Source organism: Suricata suricatta, chromosome 13 (genome assembly GCF_006229205.1).
Source record: "Suricata suricatta isolate VVHF042 chromosome 13, meerkat_22Aug2017_6uvM2_HiC, whole genome shotgun sequence".
Classification (NCBI taxonomy): Eukaryota; Metazoa; Chordata; class Mammalia; order Carnivora; family Herpestidae; genus Suricata; species Suricata suricatta.
This window is the reverse complement of record NC_043712.1, coordinates 825,539-836,111: the sequence shown is the minus strand read 5'-3', so window position 1 is coordinate 836,111 and position 10,573 is coordinate 825,539. Positions and strand designations below refer to the sequence as shown.

At 64.2% G+C, this 10,573-nt stretch overlaps 2 protein-coding genes and 1 long non-coding RNA gene across 3 annotated transcripts in view; all 3 read left to right on the top strand.

The window, feature by feature from the left end:
* The window catches only part of PTGDS (prostaglandin D2 synthase), a 3,394-nt gene extending 824 nt beyond the window's left edge, over window positions 1–2,570 (top strand). The window contains exons 2-7 of the mRNA XM_029919978.1: window positions 166–305; window positions 414–490; window positions 1,167–1,283; window positions 1,414–1,515; window positions 2,140–2,165; window positions 2,419–2,570. Coding sequence (XP_029775838.1) covers window positions 166–305; window positions 414–490; window positions 1,167–1,283; window positions 1,414–1,515; window positions 2,140–2,165 — 462 coding nt within the window. The 3' untranslated portion in view covers window positions 2,419–2,570. The remainder of the gene's footprint in view (window positions 1–165; window positions 306–413; window positions 491–1,166; window positions 1,284–1,413; window positions 1,516–2,139; window positions 2,166–2,418) is intronic.
* Window positions 2,571–3,664: 1,094 nt separating this feature from the next.
* On the top strand, window positions 3,665–5,970 carry LCNL1 (lipocalin like 1). Its single transcript, XM_029919979.1, has 7 exons — window positions 3,665–3,830; window positions 4,150–4,289; window positions 4,676–4,749; window positions 4,846–4,956; window positions 5,257–5,358; window positions 5,617–5,642; window positions 5,853–5,970. Exons 1-6 carry the CDS (start codon window positions 3,729–3,731, stop codon window positions 5,640–5,642), a joined length of 555 nt encoding a protein of 184 aa, XP_029775839.1. The 5' UTR covers window positions 3,665–3,728; the 3' UTR covers window positions 5,853–5,970.
* Window positions 5,971–9,741: 3,771 nt separating this feature from the next.
* LOC115276139 lies at window positions 9,742–10,534 on the top strand. The gene is made up of 3 exons (XR_003901830.1): window positions 9,742–9,872; window positions 10,155–10,268; window positions 10,348–10,534. It is a non-coding gene; the product is annotated as an uncharacterized LOC115276139 (long non-coding RNA).
* Window positions 10,535–10,573: the final 39 nt, after the last annotated feature.

Sequence of the window (10,573 nt, the reverse complement as noted above, 5' to 3'; positions counted from 1 at the left end):
TCCGGCGACCGACCGAGCCTGGCCGAGTCGAGGGGATGGAGGGGCGCGGGGCGGGGCCTCCGGGGGCGGGGCCCGGCTGGAGACTCGAGGGGAGGGGCAGGGGCGCCCCGCCCAGGCGGGTCCAGGAGGGTCCTGGCCGACCCGGGCGGGGTCCGTTCGCCGCAGTTCCTGGGGCGCTGGTTCACCTCGGGCCTCGCCTCCAACTCGAGCTGGTTCCGGGAGAAGAAGAGCGCGCTGTCCATGTGCACATCAGTGGTGGCCCCCGCCACGGACGGAGGCCTCAACCTCACCACCACCTTCCTCAGGTGGGCGGGCGGGGCGCGCCGCCGGGGCCGAGAGCTCCCCGCCCCACGGTCCCGGTCTAGGGACAGCCCCTGGCCTGCCCCCTGACCCCTTCGGTGACCTGCCCACAGGAGAGACCAGTGTGAGACACGGACCCTGCTGCTGCGGCCGGCGGAAACCCCAGGCTGCTACAGCTACACGAGTCCCCGTGAGTGGGGCCCCCCTGCTAGGGACCCCTGACTCCAGCCCTGGGCAACACCTGCTGGCGGTGACTCTGGGCAGCCACCTGTCCCAGCAGTACACGGAGTGGCTGGTGGCCCCTCCATGAAGGTCAGCTAGTCCAAGGTCTGGCCCGGATTGGCCCTAGGCTCTGGTGTGGGGGACCAGGAACCCTCTCTCTTTGGACTTGACCGCCAGGCCCCTCCCTGCCTTTACATGATGGGAATTCCCCAGATCTTTGCTGCTGGTCTCTGCTCTGCTGGCCCAGCGGAGCGCACTGGGGCAGCCCCCCAGCCCCCTCACACCTCTCCACAGTTCTGCACCCCAGAGCCAGGGCCGGGGGCCTCTTCATTCCCATGCCACCATCTACCCCCTTCCTTGGGGAGGCCTTCCCACGGTTCTGACCCGTTCTGGCCCAAGGGGTTTGTGGCTGCACCACGAGCCCCTAATTTCTGATCCTGCGTGTTTGCTGAGCCCCCAGGACTTCTTGTTTGAACGCACCTGACCCTGCAGGATTCAGGGGCCATGTAGGCAGGAGGCTGGGGCCTGGCTGCCAGTCCCAGTGGGGGAGGGGATCATCCCCAGTCCCACTGCCAGCCCTCACAGAGGCGGGCCAGAGGCTGGGGGACAGGGTCCCCGATTGGGATTCTCTCCTGGATTCCCAGACTGGGGCAGCACCCACGACGTGAGGGTGGTGGAGACCAACTATGAGGAGTACGCACTTCTCTACACGGCGGGCACCAGAGGCCTTGGCCAGGACTTCCACATGGCCACCCTCTACAGTGCGTACCCATGCCAGCCGCTGCGCCCTGGCCCAGTGGGGGCCTCAACGAGGGGTCCCCAAACTGCAGGGGTGGGGGTAGCAGAGACCTCGCCCCAGCTGAGGCCAGTGGCTTCTCCTTCCCGCCCCAGGCCGCACCCAGACCCCAAGGGCCGAGGTAAAGGAGAAATTCACCACCTTTGCCAAGACCAGGGGCTTCACAGAGGATGCCATTGTCTTCCTGCCGAAGACCGGTGAGGGGGGGCTGCTAATCTCGCGGGGAGGGGATTGCGGTCAGATTTGAGGCAGACGGGTCTCCTGATTTGAGGGAGGCTGAGGGGTGGAGTTCATCCGGCCAGGCCGCCCACTGATCGGCACACTGTGGCCTCCGGAGTGGGGGCAGTCTGTCCTCACCCTGTGACCTTGGCCTGCGGCCCTGGCCACAGCACAGGAAGATACTACCTGTTCAGGAGCACACACCCCCCCCCAGTTTCACAAGCAGCCACGGTGTTCTAGGCCCCTGGTCAGCCCTCGGGACACAGGGGTCCCCAGCCTGGTGGGACGGAGGCACCAAAAACAGAACCAGTGGGCTGGGGTGCCTGAGGAGGGCACAGGTGCTGTGGGAGCACCAGGACATGGGGTGGGGTGACCAGCCACACTGGGGCATAGCGCCCAGGGCCCCCCTGAGGCAGGCAGCCTGCTCTGGGCCCAGGTGGGGACAGAACCCCCTCTTAGTCTGGAGGAGAGGAGTGATGGGGTGTGATAGACTCAGCAGTTTTGGGGGGGCTCAACTGAGACAGCTCTCCAGAGCTGCAGGGAGGGCTCAGGCGGCCTGGGCCTGGGGTGCTGACCACGGCCCCCTGGTTCCTTCTTGGCAGATAAGTGCGTGGAGGAGCACAGCTAGGTGAGTCGGGTGCTGCAGGGGTGGGGCCAGGGCTGGGCTGTGGGCGGCTTCGGCCCGTGCCCCCACTCACACCTGCCACTACCCCTCCCACAGCATGGTGGTCCCATCCCGGGGCTGCCCAAGGGGGAGGGTCTTCCCCCGGAGTTCCTGGGAGATTCCCAGGGGTAGAGAGGGGCTGGAAGGAACCTGGGGCCCCGGGGGTGCGAGAGGCGGGGCTGCGTGCCCCGCCCACTGGTCCGGCTGTCTCTGCCAGGGGACCCCAGCGCCCAGGACCCGGCCATCCTGCCCTGCTCTGCTCTTCCTCCGGGATCCCCACGACCCCAGCCCGGCCTCCTCCCTGCCCCCACCCCTGCCCCCTCGGGCTCTATCCTGGCTCTGAGAATAAACTGAGAAGCAAGTCTGCAATCCAGCTCTCGCCTGTGTGTCCTGCCGTCCTCAGGGCCCTGGGCCTGGCTCTGCCCAGCTCCCTGGGGACTGGCCGCACCCCACTCACCTTGGGCCTCAGTCTCCTCTTCCTGTCTGTAAAATGTCGGACTCTGGGCGAGGGCCCACTAGGGTCCTGTCCTGGTGGGTGGGCCAGAAGTCAGGCCTGGTAAGGAGAAGTGCCACTACATCCCCCACAGGAGGCACCCTGGGCTCTGACCACAGCACGGCCTCTCTGGCTGGTGCCTCCTACTCCTCCGGCAGGTGCCCTGAGCCTGCCCCCTCACCCCAAGTCCGGAGAGGCCTGAAGCCCAGGGGAGCTTTGTACCCGATGGGTTTTTGAAGGTGTGGGATTAACACATGGGTAGACACCAGGGTCATCAGAGAACAGAGAAGGTGGCTGCCGTGTCCGTGCCCCCCCCCCCGGCCCTGGGAGGGAGGAGGAGTGGGCTGAAGACAGGACAACCTCACGTCCCCTCTGGCTGCTGTAGCCCCTCCAGCTCACCCCCCAGCCTCGTTCTCTGGCCTGGGCGTCCGGAGTACACAGCCCTGCCCATTCATCAGACCCCCCGGCACCAAAGCCAGTGCTGGGCCCTGGAGCACCGTCTCCCTACCCAGCCCTACACACACACCCCCACTCCACTCCTGCTGTCGGGTACGCCTCAGGCCCTGCCCAGAGCCCTCCTGGCCCACGTCCTGGCCCACAGAGTGCAGTATGAACTGCAGGCTGCCCGCCAGCCCCCCCGCCCCCGGGCAAACCTCAGCCAGGGCCTACAGGGGCACCACTGGGGGCTCTGAGGTTCAGCCGTGATGTGGAGCTTCTTGGCAGCCTTCCCGGAGGAAGGGGACTGGGGACGGTGTGTGAGCTGAGGGCTGGGGGCAGACACCCACAGAAGGCCTGCCAGAACTTCTCCCCCTGCCTCCAAGTACCGCCGGCCCCCCAGCAGGAAACACCACCAGCGTGGGCGGGGCTGGGGCGGGGCAGCTGGGCCAGGGTGCCGCAGGGCACAACCCTATCCGAGCCTATCTCCGTGGGCTTGGTCCCAGGCCAGCAGGCCAGCCACCCCGGGGCATCTGGGGGTCATAAATGCTGGGAGGAAGAGGCCGTCCCAGCTCTCCTGCGAAGAACCATCTTCCAAGATGCTGCAGACGCTGCCGATCGGCTCCATCCTCGTCCTGCTGCTCAGGGTGTCCCTTGGCCAGGCCCAGGTCCCCATCCAGGCCAACTTCGATGCCAGCCAGGTGGGCCCTGGCATCCCCTCCTCATCTTGGATGACCTCCCTGCTCTGCTTCTCTACCAGGCGGCGGGGGGTGGGTGGACTGCATTATCCCCAGAGAGGCTGGAGGGCCCGGGGAGGCTCTGTGGACTCTGGTCTGGGCTCAGCTCAAATCTGGGGGCAGGGCTGGGCGTGGGCGGGGAGGACAGCGGGCCCCTCAGCCTGCTCTGTGCCCCCCAGGGCTTGGCAGGGTAAAATCGGGAAGAGCTGCAGCTGCTCGCCGCCCTGTGAGGGCTGGTGCGGATGCAGGGCCCGCACCCTAGCTCTCCCGCGCCCCCCTGTAGTTCCAGGGCACCTGGTACGTGGTCGGGATGGTGTCAGATGATGAGAACTTCCTGAACTCCAAGGACGACATGAAGATGCCCGTGGTCTTGGTGACCCCTTTGGCTAATGGTGACCTGGACCTCAAGTTTGGGTACTCCACGTAAGTGACCCCACAAGCCCCACCTCGGACCTGGCCAGTGTGAGCCCCTGAGAGCAGGGGTGTCCCTGGCGCAGCAGCGGGCTGGTCCCAGGCCCCTGGCGGGGTCAGGCTGCAGGGGCCGTTAAAGCGGCTCCCCGGAGGGGCCTGCAGCCTGGCTGCGGAGGACCAGCGTCACCAGGCGCGCATGTGTGCATTTGAAGGGGCGACCCCTCACGCCCTGGCTGCGTGTCCTCACCCCGCTCTTCACTCCTGCCCCCGCCCCCTGCAGGGGTTCCTCACCTCTAAGCAGTGCTGGGAGGGGGCACAAGGGGGACTCTCCCACGTGGGCCAAGTCCCCGAGAGGTGGCCTTCAGGACGCTCAGGATCCTGTGGCTTCCCCTCCCCAGGCCCGATGGCGGGTGCCAGAAGATGGGCACGACCTTCACCAAGGGGGCTGTGGATGGGCAGTTCAGCAACGCAGGTGAGGCTGGGCAGGGGCAGGGGAGTCCTGAGAAGGGCAGGGGGTGGGGCCGAGGGCCGAAGCATCAGGCTCAGCGGCCACACCCTTGCCCTTCAGCCATGGCTCAGACTGACATCCGGGTGGTGTCCACCGACTACAATCACTTCGCCGTGGTTTACTTGGAGACGCAGAAGGGGGGCGTCAGGAACGTCTGGCTGCAGCTCTACGGTGGGCATCCCGGGGCTCCCAGCACCCCGTCCCCCTACTAGTCACCGGGCACAGGCCGCTCCTCTGGGAGCCGTGTGCTCAAGGTCGGTCTGGACTATTGCCCACGCACACATTCCAGAGAGTTCCAGCTCCATGGCAGGTGGAACCACTGTGCCCCTGGGTCTCCTGGGGACCCAGTGTCTGTGGTAGAGGGGTCCGGACCCCTCCCCACCTGGTGCCTCCTCCCCGTGCCTCCCACCCCCCTCCCTGCCCTCCTCCCAACCCTGCTCCCTTCTGCTCACCAACGCTCCCTACCCTCAGCCCGTGCCCCAGAGCTGTTTCCAGAAGGTGCCCAGAAGATGCAGCAACTGGCACCGCAATTGGGCCTGAACCCCAGCCAGGGCGCCCTGCTGCCCAAGTCCGGTGAGTGCAGTCCCGATGCTGGCTCAGGGCTGCAGGGGGCAGGAGACCCCAGGCCCAGACTGGGGGCACGAAGCCCCAAGGCTCAGTCCCCCGAGATATGGGATGAGCACCAGAAGAGGGTGGGACAGTGCCCTGGCCAGTGGCCGCTCCGGGGGGCATTACAGGCAGGGAGGCTTGGCCCCTCAGGGACGGCTGGGGGCCTGCGCCCCTGGGGAAGGGGCCACTGGCTACCTCCTCACGCCCCACTCTCTCCCACAGACCAGTGTGCTGGCGCCTTCTCCTAGGTGAGTGCTGGGGCTGGCCTGGACACCAGTCCCCAGAGCACGCAGGGCCTGGTGCCATGCTGACCCACGGAGACCCCTCTTAGCCAGAAGGCTGCTCCCGTGGGGGGCCCTCCTGCTGCAGTGACGGGGGGCCATGGGGTGGGCCCAGGGAGGGCAGGAGGGCGCAAGGAGAGGGTGCTCGCCCCACTGCACCTGCCCCCTTGTTTGCAGGAAGGGTCCAGCCCAGGAGTGCCCATGGCGGGGCCACGCTGAACGGGGCCTTCCCCCAGGAGCACACCGTTTCTCTCCACCACCCATTCCCCAGCGCAATAAATAATGTCCTAAAGCCTGTGGCTGTGCATTTCTTGACCCTCCATGATGGTTTCCGGGCACGGGGTAGGACCCCTTGCCAGGTAGAGTAGAGCTCTGCGGGGCTGGGCGGCCGCCTGGCATGGGAGGAGCTTATCCAGACTGATCAGGGCATCGCCGGTGGCTTCCTGCCACTCGGTCCCCCTCCCCACGCAGCAGGGCACCAGGCCAGGGGCCGGCAGTCACCATTGCTCAGCCGCCCAGACCCAGAGCTCCCATGACCCGGGAGACCTCCTAGGCCTCCGGGGTTCTTCCTTCCACAGCACAGAACAGTCTCTGGGCTGCCCCATCCCCCACTGCTCCCCTGACCTCCACTCCACCAAGTGTCTGAGCTCACGCCCCACCCAGAGCCAGAGGAAAGAGAAGTACATGCAACATTGTGTCCCGCCCTTGTGTGGGGTAGGATAATATCACTGTTCTTTTTTTTTTTTAAGTTCAGTTACTTATTTGAGAGAGAGTGCAAGCAGGGGAGGGGCGGGCGGGGGGTAAGAATCCCAAGCAGGCTCCACACTGTCAGTGCTGAACCCGGCTCGGCCCCCATCTCACGGTTCAGTTCGTGAGATCATGACCCGAGCAGAAACCGAAAGCCCAGCGCTTAACCACCTGAGCCACCAAGGCACCTCTGGTTGGACATTTTTTATTAAAAACACAGCCCCGTCCTGCCAGATTTGCTGCCTTGATTGGGGCCCTTCTGGGCTGGGAGGTCATTCCCTGGGGGCCCCAGACAGCCCCTCCACACCTGCACCCGGCACCTGGGCACCTGGGCTGCCCCGACCCACATGCCAACCTCTGGCCTCCTGTGGACATGATCTCTGCCCCAGCCCTCACCCCCAGCCCGACACCAGTCTGGAAGTCAAGCCCTGGGGACGGGGACAACTGCAGGGAAAGGCCTGGAGAGCCAGACCCTTCCCACACGTGTGACCTGTGAGTTCGCACTCCCACCCTCTGAACACTTGGGCAAAGTGCTGTCTGCCCACCTAGGGGAGCATCTGCTGAATGCATGTCTGAGCTCCAGGGGCTAAGTCAGTGGATGGAAGGGTTGGTTTCTCCGCTGTCATTTGGCTTCCGTGAGGGCAGCAAGGGTTTAAGGTGGAGACATGGGGACGCGCTCCCCTGGCAGGCGGTGCAGGTGTCCACCAGGCTCCAGGAGCCCTGCCCTGGCGCTGTCCCCCACCCCCCACCCCAGGTCCCCTGGGAAGGACCAGAGTGGGGAGATGCAGATCGCCCCCCGTGGCCTTATGGACACCTTTTTCAGGGAGGAAGGCTGCCTTTTGGGGTGGGGCAGCCCCACAGGGCCCCTCAGGAACCCAGAGGGACTGTGCCCCGGCCCCGCTATATCCGCCCCGGGCTCATGTCGTCCTGCACCACCTGCTCAGACCACATGGGGGCAGTCCTCAGCCAGTTCCGGCCCAGAAGCCTCGGAATTCCGGGTGCTGGACCAGCTCATTCCTCACAGGGCTCCCAGCCGCCCCCAGGGCATCCCATCTCCCCGGCAGGAAAGGCCAAAATCCTTAGCTGGCCAAAAAGGCCCTCTCTGATCCGCCGTCCTCTGATCCCATCGCTTCCCCTCTCTGCTCCTGACCCCCCAGAACCTGCCGGCCCCATGCAGCCTCAGAGCAGGGCTGCCCTGCCCGGAGCTCTCCTCTCCCAGCTCTGCTGGGCCAGCCGGCCCTACTCCTCTCAAGTCTTTTCCTCAAATCCCACCCTGTGGGGTCCCTCCTCAGGGCCCCAAGCCCTGGCTGCCCTCTGGCCCCTCTAGCTGCTCCTCTGTGCCCTGGCACCTTGGCCCAGTTCCCAGGCTGCAGCCCGCATGCCCTGGGGCAAGAGGCCACCCTTTCCCCCCTGGCCCCGCCCCCCATTCCCTCTGTGCTCCTTCCCTTCCCCAGGTTTGAGGCTCAACCTATCTGGCACCCAGATGTTCACAAGTACCCACACTCGAATTAAATAAGACGGCTCCCTGCAGAAGCCAGAGCCGCTGAAGATGGGCTGATCGGTTACATTTTCTAGACCTCTGTGTCATTTTTTAAAATGTAGGTCTTTCGGTTTTCTTACCATGTTTTGAAACTCCTCGGTTCAGGTCTTGTATTGGTTTCCTGTGGCCACTATAGCAAATTATCACAAACTTGGGGGCTTAAAGCATAACATTTACCTCCTCACAGTTCTGGAGGCCCAAAGTCCCAAACCCGTTCCCCCGGCGGAAATCACCGCGGCAGCAGGGCTGGCTCCCTCCAGAGGCTCTAGAGCCTTCTCTTTGCGAAGCCTCCCTCCACCTCTCTCTCAGGACATCTATGACAGCATTTGGATAATCCAGGAAAATCTTCCCATCTCAAGATCCGTAACCACGTCGGCAAAAACCCCACACAAGCTGCCATTGACAGTTTCCAGTAACTTTAGGGGACACTGTTGAGCCTGCCACACTCTTCCTGGAAGCATTCTCCCAGGCACCCAGCACTGCGCTGGGAGGAAGGGATGTTTAAATTTTTTTTATTGCTTTTTATTTTATTTTTGAGAGACAGAGAGAGACAGCTGGAGCAGGGGAGGGTCAGAGAGAGAGGGAGACACAGAATTCGAAACAGGCTCCAGGCTCTGAGCTAGCTGTCAGCACAGAGCCCGACGCGGGGCTTGAACCCACGAACCGTGAGATCTGACCTGAGCTGAAGCCAGATGCTTAACCGACTGAGCCACCCAGGCGCCCCAGGAAAGGATGTTTAAAGGGGTCCTGGGAGCTGGCGACCCCACACTCACATGGCCACACCTGACGCTCCTCCCGAGTCCTGTGACCACAGCAGCCCTCCGGCATCCCTGTCGGACACCTAGACACATCACGGAGTTCTGACAGCAAAGGAGTGGCCCCCAGGCCCCTCCAAACCTGCCTGAGCCAGCGCCTTGGGGAAGGGCATGCCCACACAACCCACAGACGGGGGAACCTCCGATCCCTCCACCCTCACCTCACCTCTGAGCGCAACCCCCACAGCCTTCTCTGTCAGCTCTGTCCTGAAGGACTCAGCAGCCCTCTGCTACTCTCTGTGAGCCCCCCACCTCCACCCCTGCAGCCCTCAGCCACTGTATCTCTCCTGGCACTCAGTGTGGGCCTTCCACACATAGATCAGTTGCGCCCCTCCCCACCCCACCCCTGCGGAAGCCCTCCAGCAGCCCCGCACTCTGCATTCCCTCATTCACAATATCTACCGAATGCAGTGTTTAAGCACTAAAGCGGCGGCGCGTGAAACAGATGTGAAGTCCCGCCCCTACGGACCTCTGGGGGGACCAGGCAGTAAACAGGATGAATAAATACACTAGTCACCTCCGGCTGATAACAGATCACCCCCAAGTTCCCAGGCTGGAAACAACCAGCATGTACTATCCGCCAGTGTCTGAGGGTCAGGAACCTGGTCCTGGATGATGTGGGGCCTCGGGCACAAGATTTCCCAGGAGGCCGCAGTCAAGCCACAGGCCAGGGCTGTGTTCTCCCCAGAAGGCTCAGCTGGGAGGGGGGGTCTGCACGCCAGCCCCTTCGCTAGCTGTTGCCAGGCCTGGTGCTGTGCCACATGTCGTGGGGAGCGAGTCAAGGAGAAAGAAGGTGCAGCCCATCACTCCAGTCTACTGGCTAGAAGGAAGTTACCCAATGGGACCCAAGCGCGGGGACAGAAACACAGGAGGCGGATGGCTGGGGCTGTCTCAGAGGCTGCTGCCACAGTAAGTGGCCAGGAAGTACTTTATCTAGCGACAAGTCTGGAAACAGAGGACTGGAGATAGTGCGCGGGCTGCCCACCTTTCCTGTCAGGTGACTGGGGAAGGCTTCACTGAGAAGCTGACCCTTGACTGAAGACCTGAAGGGAGCATGAGGGTCGGAAGGGGACAGAGGCTGTCACCCAGGGGACGGTAAGGGAGAGTCAGGCTGGGCCAGAGGCGCACGGAGGACGTCAGCACGGCCTACACACCCAGCATCTGCCCTCCCCCATGACCGCTCTGTGGTCACCCTGGCCCTCCGGCGAAGCCTTGGGCAGAACCGTTCTGTGCCCCCCGTGGGCGTCTGCAGTGGCTGCCCCCTGCCTGGGGTCCCACATCCTCGCGGCACCATCAGCCCTTCATTCCCCGGGCTCACATCTCCAACTGGACATGGCGCTACCTGAGAGTTTCATGTTTCTTTTATTCTCTGTCCAGTCCATGAGATCTCACAAGCTCCAGGCGACCAGAGACCTTGTTTGTTAGGCAAAGTGCTCAAGGCCTAGGACAACGGGCGCCACAAATGGGCGAATGGACGCGGGGAATGGATGAGTGAGTGACGGCAGCCTCCCGCACCGGCCGCCACACTTTATTCACGTTCGTATTCTGACCTGTTGCGGTTTGATATTAGGGAACTCGGTGCGTCCGAAGACCACTTGAGAAGGAAGGGCGACAGCAGGTGCGGAAGGCAGGACGAGGCTGCGGGACCGGCAGGGGGCGAAGCGGCGGGGGAAGGAACCCTGCAGTCAGCCCGGCGGCGGGCGCGCAGCGGGAGGAAGGCGTGCAGACCTCCACGGGGACGTGGGGACAGCGCCGGACAGGCCAGCCCCGGAGCCGGGGGGGGGGGGGGGGGGGGG

Coding starts and splice junctions, on each gene's coding strand:
- LCNL1 (XM_029919979.1), top strand. CDS start 3,729: ATGCTGCAGACGCTGCCGATCGGCTCCATCCTCGTCCTGCTGCTCAGG. Junction 4,957..5,256: donor CGTCTGGCTGCAGCTCTACG/GTGGGCATCCCG, acceptor CCCTACCCTCAG/CCCGTGCCCCAGAGCTGTTT. Junction 5,359..5,616: donor CGCCCTGCTGCCCAAGTCCG/GTGAGTGCAGTC, acceptor TCTCTCCCACAG/ACCAGTGTGCTGGCGCCTTC.